This window comes from Sarcophilus harrisii, chromosome 4, assembly GCF_902635505.1.
Source record: "Sarcophilus harrisii chromosome 4, mSarHar1.11, whole genome shotgun sequence".
Classification (NCBI taxonomy): Eukaryota; Metazoa; Chordata; class Mammalia; order Dasyuromorphia; family Dasyuridae; genus Sarcophilus; species Sarcophilus harrisii.
The window spans coordinates 339,736,459-339,757,544 of NC_045429.1; the positions used below are offsets into that span (position 1 = coordinate 339,736,459).

General features: G+C 38.9%; 1 protein-coding gene across 1 annotated transcript in view; it reads left to right on the forward strand.

Moving 5' to 3' along the window:
* Positions 1-13,671: 13,671 nt before the first annotated feature.
* ABCC3 (ATP binding cassette subfamily C member 3) overlaps positions 13,672-21,086 on the forward strand; it is a 71,351-nt gene continuing 63,936 nt past the window's right edge. Inside the window, exon 1 of the mRNA XM_031966395.1 lies at positions 13,672-13,852. Coding sequence (XP_031822255.1) covers positions 13,808-13,852 — 45 coding nt within the window. The 5' untranslated portion in view covers positions 13,672-13,807. The remainder of the gene's footprint in view (positions 13,853-21,086) is intronic.

A 21,086-nucleotide genomic window follows, 5' to 3' on the forward strand; every position in this document is an offset into this window, starting at 1 on the left:
GGATTGTTAATTTAGCTGGAAAAAAAGACAGAAGACTTATTGGCGATTCTGAGCCCCAGGATGAGGGTGAGAATAAGAAGCTGTTTAAAAAAAGAAGATAAGCAGAAACCTCTAACGGAACAAAGATTTGCTGCCATTCCCTCAGTAAAGCACCAAGAGAGGTAGAGCTTCTGGCTGGTGAGAACTCTGAGCATATCTCAACTCAGATCCTAGGACATGCAACCTAGGATCTTAGATTGTATGTAAGACACTTGTTAGTTCTCAGCTACCTTACAAATGACTCTGATTCTCTGATACATGATGAGAATTGATGGTCAGACCATCTCTAGACAGAGATGAGGGCAGCTGTCTCTGAATTAGTATGATGTCCTTGCTGAATATTTCGTATGCTATAGCTAAGTAAACCTCTTCTTGTTAACTGTTTAATGGCCCTATGATAATGGCCCTATCTCATTTTGTTTCAGACTCAAACCTGAATTCCCAGACTGGACTGAATCACCATTTTTTTCTATCAACACTTTTCCTAGACTTTCACAGAATTAGAAAAGAAAAGATAAGAGGGTCTTAAAGACTACTATTATCATTACATCAGAGATTTAGCAATGCAATTGGGGATACCTGAAATTCAACTTGCTCACTTTACAGAGGCAGAAACAGTGATCTTGGTTCCCTTTCTGTGAGACTAAAGAAAGGGATGTAGTAAGTTCATGAAGCACCAGGTGGCAGTATAAGGCATTATCCCCACCATTGTACCCCACCACCACATCCCTCACCCCATGACAGGTCCACACCGGGGGTAGGGGTGGATGGGAGGGGTTGCTTTTCATGTAAACAAACTCTCAGGCTCTTAAATGTAACTTTAAATGCCTTTATTCCAGGAGTACTTAGTGACAAATAGGAATCAGGAACATGAAGGATCACCCCCTCAAAAGTGGATGCTGAGTGACCCAGATCACTGACCTGGAGAGAGATGCTGTATTGTACAGGCAGGGAGGGAGAGGTTTGGAGAGGTCCTGGATCCTCATTCCAGCCAGGACTGAACAGCACTATCCTGCAGTGGGGTACCTCCGAGAAGTAAATTAAAGGGCTTGCTTTGATGTCTTCTTGGCATTTCCTGTTCATTCCAGATGTTCTGGATATGCTGATGAAGCTGAGGTTGCTAATTAATTTGTTTTATTTTGTAAACTCAGAGTTAGGGGCTGAGGAGTCTTGCATGTAGCTGAATACAAAATAAGGTGTAAATGAAGATTTGGAGCTAAGGTCTCTAATAGTCCTTCTTCTTGATTATGCAAAAGGAGTAGTCAAGGTTTGATAAGGAAGGACCTCCGTGGGCCCTAGGGATGGATTTCTGTTTGGTATCTAATCTATGCATGCATATGTATTAAAGTTGGGAGGAGGGAAGAGGGAAAGGAACAGAAGCCGAGTGAGAAGAGAGAAACAAGCAATTAGACAAACAAAGTATGTGTGTTTGGAGGGGGTGGAGGGCAGTGTCAAGGAAGGATCTGTGAGTTCTAGGCTACAGAAACTGCACCCTGTCCTTGGGAACACAGGAAAGAAAGCGATCCAACTCAATTTGGAAATCAAACAAAGAATCTGATTAGATTTTTTTTTAAAAATCTTTAATTCTTTTAATCAAGTGTGTCACACTATTTCTCCTGTTAGCTGTCCCAGTCTCCCCATTATGGTTTCTTTCTCTCTTACTCCCATTCTCTCTATCTCTGTGTCTCTCTGTGTCACTGTCTCTGTCATTTGTTTCCCCACTTTTTCTATCTCTTCTGTATTCCCTAATCTTTACTTCCTAATTGCCTTTCTCCTTCCTGATCTTCCCTCATCCTTCCTTCTCTTTCTCTGCTCCACTTCTTCTTTTAACTCCCCCCATCTCTCTCTCTCTCTCTCTCTCTCTCTCTCTTCCTCCTTTCTATCTATCTCAGCTCTCCCTACCTCCCTCTTTTTTTACTTCTTGAGAAATCTCATAGTACAGTGAAAGAATAGTAGTTGTAGAGATAGGGACCTCAAGTTCAAATTTTATCTCTTTCTAAATTTAATCATATCTAACTATTCTATGTCTCCTAGTGCCTTACTCCTCCCGAAACTATTCCTTGTTTTTATCCTATGATCTCCATACCCTTTAGTTTTCTAATTCATCATCCCTGCTAAGACTACAAACTCTCTGCTTCCCAATCTTGACCTCCTTATTGAACCAATTCAACTCTAAATTGTCTTTTAAACTGGAATTCCTTATTCCCTTGTCTTATCACCACTGACATTGCCAAACTCCAACCTTGAATGACATCAGCATCAGCCTCTTTTGCTCTTACTCACTGCTGAATAATCATGATAAAAGTCACCCCACCAAACTAACTGGATCCACTACACGTTTATATTGTCTAATCGTGATTAGGTCTTCAAGGCCCAATTGCTGCAAGGTAACCTTTTACTTATCCCTAAATGATTCTTAATCCTACTCTCCAAAATCTCTGTTCTTAATCTTTTCTCTTCAAGCTTCTCACTAGACCTAGTTCTTTCAAGGATCTTGAGATCCTTGCTCATTCTTTTACAGAGAAAAGGGAAACCATTTGGCATCTTTCTCCCCTCATTTCACAACCCTGACTCCACATCTCATAACCACTTAATATCATCTCCAACTATTTCTTCCTTGGCTATAATCTGTGATGAAAAGGTAATCCTTCTTTCCCAAGACATTTTTTCGAAAATCCACCACAAATGTTGTCTCTTCTCTCTTTCTTAATCGAAAAATCTCCCTCTAAAGTTAGCAATGAGATAGTTTGTCCTTAAAATACATTTTTGTTAATAGATTTTAAAATGTCACCTATATTTCTCAATATATCCTTCTTCTTCCCTGTTCCCGAGAGCCCTATGTATTGTAGCAAAGAATTTAAAAAAAAAGAAGGGTAAAATCAATTCAACAAAACTAATCAACATATCAGAGAAGTGGCTCTAAACAATATACTATGAGCAGTATTTTATCCCCATAGTCCTCATTTCTTCAAAGAATTGGGGGAGGAGGCTTCTCATATCTCTTGGTTATCACATTTTACAGCATTTAGTCTTAACTATTTATCACTGTTTAAAACAATGAAAATATTCTATATGTATATATGTGTATTCCCACTATATTTTTTCCTACTTCTGCTAATATCACTTTGTAATGGTTCCCATGATTCTCTGAATTTATCATATTTGTTGTTTCTTACAACATGATAACATGAATGAATGAATTTTAAAAAAACCAATTACTAAGCACTGTGCCAGGCCTAGAGTCAGGAAGTCTCATTTTTCTGAATTCAAGTCCTTCCAGACACTTACTAGCTGTGTGACCCTAGACAAATTACTTAATCCCATTTACCTCAGTTTCCTCATTTATAAAATAAACTGGAGAAGAAAATGTCAAACCACTCCAGTATCTGTCAAGAAAACCCTGGCTGAAAAAATGATTAAGCAATATCAAACACTTCTTATATGCCAAGCCCTATACTAAATGTTAGGAATCCAAACATAACAGTGAAATACAAGGAACTTATATTTTAATAAAAGAAAACAACACATTTCTGGGGAATGTTGACATGGGAAGGGTATTCTGGTATGAAAAGATACGAGGTTGGATAGTCAGTCTTGATCTCTCCAGTCTTTGACACTACTATCCCATTCTTGAAACTCTCTTCTCTCTAGGTTTTTGGGACTCTATTCCTTATGATTCTCTGAAGTATCTAAATAATTCTCAGTTTCCTTTTCTGGGTCTTCATCTAGGTCACAGCAGGAATATCCCACAGGGTTCTGTCCTGGGTCCTCTTCCCTTCTGTCTCTATATTATTTTACTTGGTGATCTCATGAGCTTCCATGAATTCAATGATTATCTCTATGGTGATGATTCACAAATCTACTTATCCTGCCCCAATTTCTTTGCTTATCTACTCTGACTCTCTATTAGAATCTTAAATTTTACCGTGTCCAAAATTGAAAGATACCTGCATTCTCCCAGTCCTACAGCCTTGCAATCAAGGTGTCATCCTTCACTTCTATCTCTCACCTCTCATAACCCAACTGTTGCCAAAGCCTGCCAATTTTATCTTTTCAGTCTCTCTTGAATATACTCCCTTCTCTCTCCTATACTTGCCACCATCTTGGTACAGGTTCACATCTCCTCATGTCTGGACAATTGCAAGAGTCTTTTAGTAGATCTATCTGTCACAAGTCTCTTTTCACCTCAACCTGTCCTCCATTAAGATGCCAAAATGATTTTCCTAAAGCACAGGTATTGAACATATCACCTTCCTTCTCAGTAAACTCCACTGGCTCTTTAACACTTCCAGAATCAAATATAAAACCTTTTTTGTCATTCAAAGTCCTAATCTCACTACCTTTCCAGTTTTCTTACAACATTTTATTCAGGCATGAATAAAATTGACTCTAGTGGGGTTTTCTTGGCAAAGATACTGGAGTGGTTTGCCATTTTCTTCTCTAGTTCATTTTACATATGAGGAAACTGAGGCAGATAGGGTTAAGTGAGTTGCTCAGGGTAACACAGATAGTAAGGATCTGAGATTAGATTTGAACTCCAGAAAATGTCTTCCTAATTCCCAGTCCAGTACTTTCCACACTATGACTCTCATATACCCCCACAACTTTAGTCTTTGATCAGTGATACTGGACATCTTGCTATTTTTCCCATAAGATACTCCATCTCTTGGGAATTTGGGGCCATTTTCACTGGATGTTACCATGTCTGAAATGCTTTCCCTCCTCAATCTCCATCTCCTTGCTTCCTTGGTTTCCTTCAAGTTCCAGCTAAAATCCCAACTCTACAGGAAGCCCATGTAAACCTTCTTAATTCTAGCATTTTCCCTTTGTTAACTGCTTTCTACATGTCCTCTATATGGTTTGTTTGCACGTTATCTCTGCCATTATATTGTGAACTCTTCAAAGGCAGGGGCTTTTTCTTTTCTTTGCATCCCCAGAACTTAGGGCAATGAGTGATTGGTGGAGAGTAGATACTTAATACATGTTTATTGGCTGACTGACAATCCTATCAGGGAGTACACTGACACACCCTTTCCAGGAGCAAAGGTAGTATTGATTGAATAAAACTGGATAGGGAAATGGGGTGCGGCACTTGTACACAAAGTTGGCAAGGCATCTGATAAGAAAATGGCAGGGTTAAAGGAAGTTAAATAAAGCATGGTGGGGCCTGCCTGAAACTGTGGATAGGTGAGTCATTCACCCATTAGCAGGGGTGTACTGGAGCCAGCTCCAGGCAGACCTCTTGAGCCAATTGTTGAATTCAGTGTGAGCATTTATAATTTTGAAATTGGCAATGCTACCAATCGGGACTTGATTTATTGTTTTGTTTATTGTATAGATATAGAAAAGAAATGGAAAAATTGTTAATAATGCAGGTTAAATTAAAAGTACATCATACAGCCAGTTCTTTTACCAGCAACCCCCCCTGCTGATTAGTTTATGGAATGTAATATTCCATTATAGTCATGTCAATTTGCTTAGTCATTCCTTTATCTGTAGGGATTTGACTTATGCATAAGGACTAGACCTACTGATGAAAGGAACTTTCCATAAAGAAACTTCTCTACCAATTTTGATTGTCATATTTTGGGATACGTGCTTCTTACACTCAAGATCGCTTTCCTTGCCCACGGTTTACGTGGCCAAGATGTGTCAGAGGCAGGACTCAATCAGGACTTTATGACTTGAAGACCAGTTCTCCATCCACTATGTTATACTGACTCTTTTCTAGTTCTCTGCTACTGGAGAAAGTACTACCTTAAATATTGTAGTGTTTATGTGACCTTTCTTTTTGACATTGATCTCCTTGGAGTATATACATATATAGCCTAGCAATGTAGTCCTTGGGTCAAAGAGAATGGATATTTTAATCACTTTCTTAGCATAATTCCAAGTTACTTTCCAAAACCAATTCACAGATTTACCAACAGTACGTTAGTGTGCCTGTCTTTCCACAATTCCTCCAACATTGATTACTCCCATCTTTTATCATCTCTGCCAATTTACTGAATGTGAAATGAAACCAAAGCTATCTTAATGACCAAATCTAATGGCCTCTTCTTGGTCCTCATGCTTCTTAACCTTTCTGCAGCATTTGACATTTAGTATTAACCCTCTCTGCCTGAATATTCTCTTCTCAGTGTTTTCATAATTAATCTCTCCTACTTGTCTGAGTATCTTTTGTTGGTTCATCATTCATGTCACATCCAATAATTATGGGTTTACACCAGCTCTCTTGTCTCCTTCTTTCTTCTCTTTTCTCCGCATCCTCTCTCACTTGGTAATTTCATCGGCTCTTCTGGGATCAATGACCATCATCTCAGGGTAAATGACTCACAGATCTATAGATCCAGCCCTCTTCTCCTGAGCCCCTTATCACAAACTGCTTTTGGGACATCTCTAACAGGTTTTTCCAGAAGCATCTTAATTGCAACATATCCATAATAAAACTTACCTTTCCCCTCAAATCCCTTCTTCAGAATTTCCTGGTGATTGGCTACGGTCCCACTGTCCTTTCATGAGTCCTGACTCATAACTTCAGTGCCATTCTCAACTCCTTATTCTCTTTATCTATAACATTCTCTATATCTAATCAGTTGTTAAATCTTGCCGTTTTTCTCTCCATGACTTCTCTTCATTCATACAGCCACCAAGGTAGTTCAAGCCCTTAGCTTGTCTCACCTGAACTATTGCAATAGTTTTCAAATTGGTCTCCCTCCTTCAAGCCTCTTCCCACTCCAATCTATTCTCTACATGGCCAAGAAAGAGAATTTTCTAAAGCTCAGGTTTGACCAAGTGATTCCCTTATTCTATAATCTCTAGTGGCTTCCCATTATTATCTCTAAGGGGCAACTAGGTGGCGCCATAATGCATAGAATATCAAGCTTGGAGTTAGATCCATCTTCATGAGTTCAAATTCGACCTCAGTCATTTACTAGCTGTATTACTCTGGGCAAGTCACTTAACCTTGTCTACCTCAGTTTTCTTATCTATAAAATGAGCTGGAGAAGGAGATGGCAAACCACTGTAGTATCTTTTTCATGAGAAATCCAAATGGCATCATGAAGAGTCAGACACAATCGAACAACAACAATTACCTCTAATACCAAAGATAAATTCCTGTTTGACATTTAACATTATATTTTCCATTTCCTTGTTTCTGGATTGACTCTTTCCTATTCCTGAAATTCTATCCTTTCTAACTTTTATTTCTTGGAATCCAGGGTTTCCTTCATGCTTCAAAAAAAAGCTTCACTTTCTACATGGAGCCTTTCTTGATTCCCTAACTGCTAATGTACTCCCTCCCCAAACTACCTTATATGTTTCTGGCCTATATTATAAAGGAAAATTTGGTATATATTACATAAGTACATTTTATCTCCCCCTAGAATGTAAGTGCCTTGAGGACAGGAACAACTTCAATATTGTCTTTGTATTATGTGCCAGTTCCTGGAACATAACAGGTGCTTAATAAATGTTTATTGATTACTGAATGACCTTGAGCAAATCATGTCACTTACATGGTGACATCACAGCTTTCTCATCAATAAAATGAGGTTGAACTAGATTGTCTTTCTGTCTCCTTTAATTCTAGATTGAGGATTATTTGCATTCCTTCTTGTCTTCTTATCCCTTTTGTCCCTCAGTTACCTCCCCTGCTTACCTTTCCCTTTTCTCTCTTATCCTATAATCTTAGTTTCTCTCCTTTCTCTTGTTGTCATTCTCATCTCTCCATGATTCCTCTGTATCTTCCTCATATTTTTTAGCCACATTTCCCTCTCTCTGTTTCTCCTCTTAACATGTTTGTTCTCTTTCCCTTTCCCTTGGTGTTGTCATCCCTATTCTGTATATTACCTTGAAAATCTTCTCTCTTCATCTTTCTTCTTTTTCAAAATCCCTTTTGCAGAGTTTTCCTGAGATTTTATCTAGGAAATACATATATTCAACTTGCCTGTCTCCCTTCATCTATTTTGAGAACTTCAGGAAGAGTTCTTAATTAATGTAGGAAAAGGACTGAAAATAAGGGAATTTTGTTATTACCTACTCCAAGTTGGAGAGAAACGTTCAGTACCAGAAACTGGAACAGTAATAATTAATTTCTCTACACCTGGGACTCATCAAAGTTACAAATTCCACTGGACCATCCCAACAAGGAAGGCAGCCAAATTGACTTATCAGACATCTCACCCAGTGATGGGCTGACCCAAGTGGAGAAATGAAAACATTTATAATCCTTAGGATCCTCAAAGTTGGAAATACCCAACTTCTTCAAATAGAAAAACAATCAAGTTCCCAGAAGTTAGCACCCAATACCAACATGGCTGGCCTTGATTAACTACAGAGAAGATGTCTAGAGTCCAGTCTATTTTACATGGACTGTAACAGAAGAGAAAGTACCAAATGTATTTATTATCCTTTATAAGGGAGGGAGTGACAGGAGATGACAGCATAGGTTCTGCCAAAAACTCTACAGATGGGTTGTTCAAGCTCTTGCTGAGATCCACAAGAACTTTCAGCATGATCTCAATTATACCCATCAAGCACATGAGGCTCACAAATGATGCTTGATTATAAGGTTAGGGTTCTGTGATTTCATCAGTGTAGGCAATTCCCAGGTGAGGAGGTTGCCTTCTTCTCTCTCTGAAACTTAGTCTTTGAGAGCTCTGTAGAATACTGGAAGGTTAAATAATATACCCTAAGCCACATAACCAGTACATGTCTGACACAGGACTAGAATCTTGGTATGATGCCAAAGATTGTTCTCTATCTACTAATCTGCACTGCTCTTCCCTGTACAATTAAAGAAATGGAAGCATAGAGATATATTCAACAAGACCAAAGCTACATGGCTGAAACCAGAATCCATAAATAATCCATAAATCATAAATTTGACTCAGTTCTCTATAAATTTGAGAAATAAGGCCTTTGTCAGAAACATTTGGCATAAATATTGTTTCCTAGCTTTCTGCTTTCCTTCTAATCTTGGTTTCATTGGTTTTATTTTGTACTAAAGCTTTTTTATTTTAATATAATCAAAACTATCTATTTCATATTTCACAATGACTGTAACTCACAATTTCTCCCTTGGATGCTATACCACTTGATGCATATATGTTTAGGATTGATTTTGCTTGATTGTTTAGTTACCTTCCTAAATCTCTTTTAATTAGGTCTATTTTGCTTTTACTTTGTCTAAAATAAAACTGCTGCCCCTGCCTTTTTTTTTTTTTTTTTACTTTAGCTAAAGTATAAGAGATTCTGCTCCAGCCTCTGACCTTTACTTTGATTGTGTCTCTCTGCTTCAAGTGTATTTCTTGTTACCAACATACTGTAGAATTCTGGGTTTTTTTGTTTGTTTGTTTTTTTGATCCATTCTGCTCTCTGCTTTCCTTTTATGGGAGAATTCATCTCATTCACAATCACAGTTATGATTCTCAACTGTGTATTTCCTTTCATCCTATTTTCCCTCTTGTTTATCATCTCTTTTCTTTCATCATTTACTCCTCACCAGCAATTTACTTCTGCCTACCACCTTCCCCATCTCTCCTCTCTTCCTAGTCCCTACCCTTTTTCTTAATCTCCTTCTCTTCTACTTCTCTGTCATGTAAGTTAGATTTCTATATTCAACTGATTATGTATACTATTCCCTCTTTGAGACAATATTGATGAGAATAAGGTAGAAGTGATTCCCATCACCCACCCTTCCATCTTCCCCTCTATTGCAATAGCTCTTTTGCACTTCTTCATGTAAAATAATTTACCCCATTCTACTTCTCCCTTCCTTCTGTGTCCAGTGTATTCCTCTTTCTTATCTCCTATTTATTTTTATGTCATTCCCTCAAATTCACCTTGTACTTACAACCCCTGTCTATGTTTATTCCTTCTACCTGTCACCTTCCTAATGTCATGACCCTTTTTGAAAATGAAGGACAAACAAGAACAAAAACTATTAGTGATACAATTTTTAAGAATTACAAGTAGTATTTCCCAAGTAGAGATGTTTAGCTCTATTGAATCCTTTATGTTTTCTTTTCTCTTTTTACCTATTTATGTTTCTTTTGGGTCTTGATATTGGAGATCAATTTTTTGATTTAATTCTTTCTTTTTATGAAAGCTTGAAATTTTTCAGTTTCATTGAATGACTATTTTTCCCTCGATGTATTATGATTAGTTTTTGCCATGTAAATGATTCTTGGTAGTAGTCTTAGCTCCTTTGCTTTCTGAAATACTATATTCCATGACCTTCAGTCTTTTAATGTTGTAGCTGCCAAGGTCCAAGCTCTGTTGTAGTTTTCCAATATTTAAATTGCTTCTTTCTGGCCACCTGGTGTATTTTTAACTTGATCTGATAGTTCTGAAATTTAGCTATAATATTCCTTGGAGTTTTTGTTTGGGAAACTCTTTCCTGAGGTGATTAATAAATTCTTTCAATGCCTATTTTGCTCTCTGCTTCTAGGATATGAAAGCAGTTTCCCTTGATAATTTATTGAAAGATACTGTCTAGGAATAGCTACATGGTGTAGTGGATAGAGTACTAGTCCTGGAGTTAGGAGGCTCTAAGTTCAAATCTGGCCTCAAACTCTTTTTTTTTTTTTTTTAACTATAGCTTCTTATTTATAAGATATATGCATGGGTAATTTTTCAACATTGATAATTGCAAAACTGTTTGTTCCTCAGTCTCTTAAAATAACTTCTTATCTGTGTGATCTAAACAAGTCACTTAACCCCAATTGCTTTGCCCCCCCCCCAAAAAAAGTGTATGAATATATAAGAAAGATACAGTCCAGTTCTTCAATTTGATTATACCTTTCAGGTAGTCCAATAAATTCTGATATTATCTCTTCTTTTGTTTTTTGTTTTTTATTTTTGTTTGTTTTGAGGTAAGTATGGGAGAGTCACAGTGATTTACTTCTTATTCCATCATTGACTTCTGAAGTCCTAGATTAACCTTTTTTTCTTCTTTTTATTTATTTTTTTGTTAAAGCTTTTTTATTTTCAAAACATATGCATAGATAATTTTTCAACACTGACCCTTGCAAACCCTTGTGTTCCAATTTTTCCTCTTCCCACTACTCCTTTCCCTAGATGGCAAGTAATACAATATATATTAAACATGATAAAAATGTGTTAAATCCAATATATGAATACATATTTATATAATTCTCTTGCTGCACAAGAAAAATCAGATCAAAAAAGAAAAAATGAGAAAGAAAATCAAATGCAAGCAAACAATAATGAAAAGGGTGAAAATGATATATTGTGATCCACATTCAGTTCCCATAGTCCTCTCTCTGGGTGTAAATGGCTCTCTTCATCACAAGATCATTGGAACTAGCCTGTATCCTCTCATTGTGGAAAAGAGCCATATCCAATCAGAATTGATCATCGTATATTCTTGCTGTTGCCATCTATAATGATCTTCTAGTTCTGTTCATTTACTTAGCATCAGTTCATGTATGTCTCTCCAGGCCTCTCTGAAATCATCCTACTGATTAAAAAAACTTTTTAAAAATACTTGTTACTTTAAAAAATTTTAAGTTATTTTTTAAAACAAATATAAACACACATAGATCCCTGCCTTCAAGCACTTACATTATTGTTCAAAACATACATTTTTATTGATTCTTCAATTGCATGTTGCCTAAATTTCCCTTTGCATCTCTCCCCTTGTTCCTTCCTAGAAAAAAACATTCTATATAACAAAAAACTTTAAAAAATAAAATAAGAGAAAAATCTGCAAAATCAACCAATACAACAACAAAATCTGAAAGTATATGGAAAGATCTGCAATTCTGAACCTCCTCTGCAAAAGCAGGTGATGAGACATCTTTTATAATTTTTCTTTTTTGACCATGCTTGTTTTTTGTAATTTTTCAACATTAATTTCCATGGTTTTGTGGTCATTTCCCCCCATTTACAGTGGTTTCCCTCTGTATAGACTGAGACTGGTACAATCACATTTTAAATAGAAGGGAATGAAGAAGATGGAATATCTAACCATGGGAATGGAAGCTTTTAAAAATGGTGGAGACTTTCAATTTTATCTTTTTTGTAGTCTCCTGACCCTAAGATAGGGTGTTAAGTGCCACTGAAGAAAGAAAATGAGAGAGAAAGAATTTAAGCACTCAGCAAAGAGTGGGAGAACACAATGAAGCACACCTAGGAAACCACTTCTCCCAAAAGCACATGTCTGAATCCCAAAGAGACTAATTTGAATTAGAGAAAGCATGGCCTATTGAGCCAGTCATAGGGGAAAGGAGCATAGAAAAAAGGTGTAATTTCTACTCGGGCTCCACCCTTACCTAACATGTCCTTCAGGGCAGGCCAGGTCTAGTTTCTACGAATAAATTTCACCTGTGGCCCATTTCTTTGTAGCCAAGGCAAACAAAGGACTAAGTCACTGTACTCTGGTGAGCTAGGAGCTACAATGATGTGAGAAAGGCAGGAAGAGAGGAATGAAGGAAAAGAGAGAGAGAGATCCAGAACTTTCTGGCTGCTTTTGCCATATCTTAGTGGCTGCTGCTCACCCACCATTGCAGAGGAGTCCGGGAAGGAGCCAAAGAACAAAAAACATCTTTGCCTTACAACACGTGCCAAGGCCAAGGAGTTGGGAAAGACAAGAAAGAATAGTTTTTTTAGCCCTCAGGCCTGTGGAGGGATGAAGAGCAAGGGGCAAAGTCAGGAGGAAGCAGGAGGCTATCCATGTTTCAAATTGACATCCAAGATTTAACTTTGTAATTTTGTGCCTTCTTTCTGAGTCATTCTTAGAGACAGAGATATACATAGCGAAAGAAACAGAAGACAGACAGAAAGAGAGAAGTTGGAAGAACGGAGGAGGAGGAAGAAGAGGGAGAGACCTAGAGAAAGACAGAGCATTGGAAGTAAATGATGGAGACCTGCTTTGAGAGCCTGACTAAAGCAGCTAGCAGTGAAAATCTGACCCTGAAGATAGTTTTTGTCAATAACTCAGGAGACATTTATTTTGGGTTACATCCAGTTGGCTTTCATCAACGCAAGAGAATTGGCATCAAGCACTTGGATAACAAACACAAAACTTTCCTCAGTTTGCCTCAACTAGCAGTCTCTGGCAGACTGTTTAGACCTGTTTCACCTGGATACTTCATTCAGGGCAGTAAAAACCTAGACTCTGGAGGTAAATCGATTTTGGATTTATAATTTAGGGGCATTGTCTCTCCGTCTCCCTTTCCCTCCCTCTCCCCCTCTCCCTTCCCTTCTCCTCTTCCTCCTCCCTCTCTCCGTCTCCCTTCCCCTTCCTCTCCCCCTCCCTCTGTTTATTCCTCTCCCTCTTCCTCTCTCTCTTCCTCACTCTCTCTGCCCCCCTCCCTTCATCGTTGCTTCTGCTCTACGCAGATGGACTTTTGAGGGATAATGTCCGATTTTGTGAAGAAGTGGACGGGAAGACTCTAACCCCCAATTGCCTGTAATTTAGGGCAGGGGAGTCTTTGGTACTCTTCTTACCCCGGAAACGTCACTCTCAGGTTGGGATACAGGGGAGCCCCCACGGGCAACTAGAGCTCAGAGTCATGCTCTAGTCCTAGAGTCCCGGGCCAAGTTCCCCAGGGACTACTTTCGCAAGAAGTCTGAGGAGTAACAGCGGGGAAGAACTCGTTAGAGGGCCGGAGACAAGTTGGGGCGTTCCTGCGAGTGTAAGGGGTGAGGAAGGGGTTGGATTGGGGCGGTTCTTCGGCAGTCACACCCTCAGTATCTCGGCTGGTGCTCCAGGCTCCGCTTAGCTCGATTCGGCTCCATGGACGCCCTGTGTGGCTCTGGGGAGCTTGACTCCAAATTCTGGGTAAGGCGCGGGAAGCGCAGGGCCACTATCCGGCAGGGGGGCTGTCAGGCGCCGAGGGAGAGAGAAGTCCTTTTTGGGACAGAGGGAAGGGCGGAGGCACGGAAGAAACCCCAGGCCAGGAAGGAAGGGTCTATTGCTGTCGCTTTCTCGGTTGCCCTCCAACTGGGGAATCCCCGGGGTGGGGGGGGTGCACTGTCCAGTTAGGGGAGTTGGTGAGGGCTCTCCGTGGCACAGACCCTGATGTGAATATCCTGAATATCCAAACTGAGGGGACAGACAAGATCGGGTATATATGTCATTGTGGGCACCCTGAAAAGAGCCAGTGCTTGGACCAAGGAAGATCTCGGTAGATGCTGGCAGGTCAACAGCCTTTACACCAGATCCTCTCAGTGCGCGCCTCCATCCCATTCGGCACAGAGGTGTGCTGTTGGGTTTTTTTCCCTTCAGTTTTGTTTGTTTGGGGGGATTTTGTGATCAATGAGGAGACACGTGGAAAAGAGGAAGCTGGAAGGTCCAGTCAGAGAACTTCTTCAGTTCCTCATGAGGGAGGAGACTCAGTTGGAAGAAAAGTAGCAGTAATAAGCGGTTTCCTTAAGGGGAACCTCTCTCCCACCCCTGCATGAACTTTGTGATTTAACTCCAATTTCAGGGACTTCTGGAATCTGGGGAAAGGAAAGTTCCCCACATTCCACCCCTCGAATAGTATTTGGATATCTTATTTTGTTGGGGGCTTTTCAGATGTGGCTTTGGCTTCTTTGTTAACTGTCCCGGTGACCCTCGAACCTCACCAAGTTCCAGTTGTAAGGAGAAACCAGCTTTAATTCAACACACTTTCATGAAATCTTTCTTAAGTGCTGGAGTTGGGGATAAAGACTAGACCTGTGATTTCACTGATAGAGAAAAGATTCAGATTCTCGGTAATTTATAGGCTGGGAAACTTGCCTAGCAACTCGAGATAAAATGATTTGCCCCGGATCTCATACCCAGGTGTCAGAGGTAGGACTTGAACACAAGTCTTGTTGGTTCCAAAGCCGATTTTCTATGTGGGTACAGGGATACAAAGATCAAAAAAAAGCGGGAGGGGGAAGGAGGAAGACGCTACTGGTTCTTATACTTCACAGAGAGGATACAGCATGTGCACAGGTAATTAAATATAATTTGAAGAGAAAGAGCTGTACTAATAATTGGAGGTAACAGGAAAGACTTCTAGGAGGAGATAGCCTCTGAGCTTTGAAGGACTTTTTTTTTTCTGTTCTGTTTTGTTTTGGAAGAGAAAGGTTATGAGCAATAAGGAGATATTTGGAAAAGAGGAGACTAGAAGCTCCAGTCAGAGAATTTCACCAATTGTTTATAAGGGAGGAGACTCAGTTGTAAGAAAAATAGCAATAACAAGCGATTTCCTTAAGGGAACTCTCCCTCCTCGCCCCGCCTCTTCTCCTCTCCCTTCCCCCCTTCCCCCCCCCTCCCCCCCCCCCCCCCCCCCCGCCCCCCAGCTTACGCATGAAGTTTGTGATTTAACTCCAATTTCAGGGACTTCCAGAACATGGAAAGAAGATTCTAAGGGATTCTGAGAAGTAGTGTTAATGTCTAGGATTAGGCTAGGAGAAACATACACACACAGTCCAATCCAGTGTTTTTTAGGACCTGGAAATAAAATGTGCATAGGAGGCAGATAGGATAATAAAATGATGTTGAAGGAGATTTTCTTTCCTTGGGAGAACAGGCAACTTCAAGCTTCTCTGAGACTTTTGGTGATCATCAGTGGTATTTAGAAAAGTATAAGAAGATGGTTGTAATCTATTGCAATTGCTTGTATTCTACTTTTACAAATAGATGTCCTGGAGTTGGTCAGGTTTTCCTGTTCACAAACACTGCTCCTAGGGAGCTGATCTGAGTTGGACATGTGACCTTACAGGTGTTTTCCTGATTGACCAAGAGCTGAGCTTGAGAAGAAGGGAGCAGTGCCCAGTGTTTAGGCTGGCAATGTGCCAAGTGCCAGGTGCTTACCCTGGCTGTTGTTGGGGTGGGATAGTCCTGGAACCATCTTATCTCTGATCCCTATGGTTTCTCATATTGTAGTAGAAAGTTTCATAAGGGAGTGCATTCCCTCTTTATCCTTAAATCCTGGTTTTAAAGTATAAAACTCCAGTAACCAGAGTCACCATGACCATCACCTTTCCTCCAATCTTACTTGAATTCCATTCAGGGTTATTCACTCATTAGGATCCAGAGATTGGCATGGTGGACTAATTAATACTAATTACCTGTCTCTCTTTCCCTCATCCTCATGGGTCATGAAGAGAATGTGACCAGCATTGCTTTTGCCTGGGAGAGGCAAGGACAGACATTAAGGGAACAATAGCTCATATTTCTAGAGTTCTTTAATCCTTTCCTCACAGTCCTATAAATTATAGAGTGAGACATTATCTCTATTTTACAAATGAGGAAAGCAAACTTTGGTATAGGAATGGTAATAACAGCAGGTGGTTGTAAGGATCAAATTGCTTAACATTGCAAACTTTAAATCACAATGTAAATGCCATTATTGTTATTACCACCAACCAGAACCTTACAAAACATGAGTGGAAATTCTGCTGATTATTCAGGTGGTTCAAAAAAAATCCAAGTACCTCTAGATAGGAAGTTAAATCTTGGGGAAGGGAATAAATGTCAGGGGATGCTGAGGGCTGACTGACTACAGAGAAACAGTAATTCTATCTTGCTCTGGACTGTTGGATCAAATGTCATAGCTATGTCCATTTTCTTTATCCTCTGTATGCTTCCAAACTTTAAGGACCTGGGATTTCATGGCTGACACATTTGGCAACTCCTCTACAATACAATAGAGCAGGCATTCTTAACCTAGGATCTATTCCCTTTTTAAAAAATATTTTGACTAACATATTCCAATATAATTGGTTCCTTTTATGATCATATGTATTTTACTTAAAACATTCTGAGAAGAGGTCCAAAGGCATCCATGACACACTCAAAAAAGTTAACAACTCTTGAAATAGTTTTAGAGAATAGCTATGGCAGATACACACACACACACACACACACACACACACACACATACCCCTCCCCACACACAACATCACTTTTTAGGCAGCCTGGAGATGTGTTTCTGAATTTAATTAAGCTGGTTTTTTAATAATAGGACCCTATTTAATACTGTTTTTAGTTTGGTGGGACCTGTAGTCAAGCTGCTTTTGAGTACTCCTTGTCACCTCCAAACAACAAGGAGCCTTTAGTGGAGGTCACCCTCTCTTGATAGTGTTTAAATATCTTTAGCCCCTCCTGGAGTTGGTGCCAACTGCCCTTTTGTGTACCCATATGAAGATTTCCTTGATAACAGCTCCTGCTTTTTTTTAAAATTCCATACCAGGCATTTTATATTGTTTTTACTTGGTGACTTGGGGAAGGTGTGATTTAACAATTGAGGGTAATCTAAATGCTTTCCAACACCATTTCTTAATTTCCAGTGAAACCTAGAAAGGGAAGAAGATATTCACCAATTAACCTGGAGGAAAGATATGTTTTACAAACTTGGCTGAGAACCCACTAGTTTGGGGTTTGACACCCCTAACGCTGAACTTTTCCACAGGAAAAAATTTAAAATGGGTAGAGAATAGTTCAGAGATTTGAGGTAGGAAGAAAGAAGATAAAAGAATAGACTGAAGAAGACAAGATAAAAGAGGGGGTTTTACAGCTCTTCCATGGGCAACATTGTCAACTTCAAGAACTAAGCTGACCTAAAAATGAGGTGGCAGGCTTAAAAGTGATATAGTCATCTTACCCTCCATGTTTTGTGACTCTAAGACCAAAAAGAAGAGCATTTAGAGGACACTTGAGAAAAGGGCCTTTGAGCTAGCTTATAGTGGATGCAGACTTGCTTTGAAAACTCATTTATGGATTTATGAGGGTGGGATGGAAGTTGAGGGTAAGTATTAAGAGGAAAGGATGGAGGGTAGGATGCTTTTCTTTTCTAGAAAGTGATCCAATGAGGTCAACTTCTTCAATTACTTCCACATTCCTTGTAGGGTCTGAGGGGAGGGGAGATTTCTCTTTTGGGACTCCTGAAACTTTCCCCAGAGTCAGGACCATGGACAGAAATACCCCCCCCACCTGAAAAATCTCACTTGCTAATTTGTCCTCTTGCCTGAAATTTTCATAATAGGCTTTTCTTGTAGCCTACATCTTAACTGGCATTTTTGTGCTTGAAGGAGTATCATAGGGCATAGAAGCGTTTAATAAAGTCTCAAAATTGGAAGGTATCTCAAAATCCATCTAGGTCAATTTAGGTATGAATTGTACATGATTTATAAAAAATTTCTTTATAATATAATGATTTAGAAATAATAAAATAATAATTAGTACACATATAACACTTTAAAGTTTACAAAGTTCTTTATATATTTTATCTGATTTGATTCTCACAACAACCCTGGGGGGTAGGTACTATTATTATCCCTATTTTACAGATATGGAAACTGAGGCAGAGAAAACATAGAATCTAGAATCACACAGCTAGTAAGTATCTGAGACAGGGTTCCATCTAGCCTGCTACCCAGATACCTCTAATTTATCTTCTAAGTATACTAAACTAATGAGCCATAAGAGTCATAAGTCAATGTTATTGGGTGACTATAAGGACAGAGGTCCTCTTCTCCCTTGCATAGAGCATTTTTCTTTCTAGGAAAAGTCTAAGAGAAATACGCAGCAACTGATAGCATATTATATAGCTGTCATGGTGCCAAGGAATGACTAGAAAACTATAAAGGTACTGAAGAATAACTGTGCTCAAGGCTGAAATCTGAGCAAAACTGAAGAAGCCAAACTCTGGGGATTTATTAACTGGATTGCTTAATGGAATATTTTATTATAATTTCTTAGGGTTGAGCTTCTGAACTAGGGAATAATATTTAATACAAATATATTTCTAAGGGTTGACCAGATGACTCCTAAATTTGTACATGGTTTTTTTGTTTGTTTGTTTGTTTGTTTTTGCAGAGAGAGTCTAAGGGTGCCAAAAGAGATGGTGTCAAAGTCAGAGAAATATATTGGCAAGGACCAATTTGGTCTCATAATTACAACTTCCAACTCTGTATTGAATGCCCACTGCATAAGTTTTATGATGATGGGCAAGTCATTTAACCTCTCCTGAGGCTTAATATATTGAGACCTAAAATAAATGTAATAGTACTAGTCCCATCTACTTTACAAGATTGTGAGGAAAGCATTTCATCATCTTTAAAATACCATGTGGCTGCTAAAGTCTTCCTCTTCCAATGCTACAAAATAGGTTGTTGAGGGACCCAGGGTTGTTGAAAGCTGTAGCATTTGAGCACAATTTTAGTATCTCATACTCAGCTGGGAGGGCTCAAGAGTGGACCTCATAACTGACCAGCAAGACCATTTACTGAGTTCTTAAAAGGTGTTAAATTTGTGTTAGTGGAAAGAATACTCACAATGACAAAATCCTGAAAATATTCATCTTTACATACTAGGTATTCCAAAAGACTTAGTGAAGTTTTAAACTATTATAGCACTATGATTCTTGAGGCACCCTGTGTGTGATCTATTTGTATACTAGGATCATTCTAGTTTTAGAGGGACTTTTACAGATAAAAAATTTGAGACCTAGGGAAGTTAAGTGACCTTGATCACACAGTAGAAAAGGCAAGATTTGAACCAATATACTCTGCCTTCAAATTCCCAGAATTTATTCCATTGTACTATGGTGTTTTAATGCTCTGTATTAGCATCTCTGATTATCTCCAACAATAGGGAGTTCTGCTTCCAGGGAATGTGCTCAGTAAACACCTATTGATTGAAATCTTCATTTGCCAGGAAAAAGGACCAGAGGGAGATCTGAGAAATAAGACTTGTTTGCATGAGGACAGGGAATGACTGTACTGTGCAAATGAAATGCAAAGTAATGTTCAAATCAGCAGCAATTTTCCAGTCTCTGACTATAGGTATTTTAGATAACTGAAAAATAATAGAGTGTTCCCTCTTTACCTCATGTCCCTCAGTATCTAGAGAGGAAGGGGTTACAGCTGGAGCAAAGAAAATTCCTTATATGATCAGATTTCTTCTTCTTATCTATAGTTTCCTTAATTACTACCATTATCAATCAAGCAATCAACTAGTATTTTTGAAGTACTTACTTTGTGCCAAGAAGATAATAGATATTGGAGATACTAATGCAATGAATGAATGAAACAAAATCTCCTTGCAAGGAGCCTCTCCCTTGTTCTTCCTTATAGGAAAATAAAGCTTTTTTGAGCTAATGCTCAAATGGTGTGTGGTTAAAGACAAAATGAAAAAAGAGTGGAGGGGGGAGGAAAGAAGAGAGTGAGAAAGAAGAAGAAGAAATGGGGGAGGGAGAAAAGAAAGAAGATAAGAAGGAAGGGTAGGGTAGAGAGAAGAGAAATTAGAGGGAGGAGGAGAAGGACTTAGGGAAAGGATCAAAGAAGGGGGAAAGGGATGGGAGGAAGAGGTAAGGAAGGAGAGAGAGAGAGAGAGAGAGAGAGAGAGAGAGAGAGAGAGAGAGAGAGAGAGAGAAGAGGAAAGACAAGATGGGGAAAAGAGGAGTGGAAGGTTTGTTATTGGTTCACACAGATTTAAACATTATAATAATAGGTAGCATTATATAGAGTTTTAGAGTTTGCAAAATATTTTCCAAATATTGTCTCATTGAATACTCATAACAACTCCAGGAGATAAGTGTTATTATTATTATCCCCATTTTACAAATGGTGAAACTGAAAGACTGAGTGACTTCCCTAGGATCATATAGCCAGCAAATGTCTGAGAAGAATTTGAATGCTAGTCTTCCTGACTCCAGGTCCAGTTCTTGATCCACTGTGCCATCTAACTTGCCTCTTCTGAGAAGAAGTAAAAAGAGAAAAAGGATAGAAAAGGGAAGGGGAGGGGGAATGAAGTAGTACAATAAAGTGAAAGAAAGGTGAAAGAGGAGGGAAGAAAGAAGAAAGACAATAAAAGAGTAGAGGAATAAAAAGGATCAGGAAGGGGGGAAAAGAAAGGACTTATCTTTATCACCAGCAATAAAATTCTTAGGAAAATCAGGGCAGAGAGAAAGAAGGAGAAAAAAAGAGTCTAGCCCTGGGTCAACAGCTTTCATTTTAAATGAGTAATCAGTGAAAAAAAGATATTGCTTACACTTAATCTTCTGGTTTTACAGATGAGGACAAAGAGAAGATTGAAT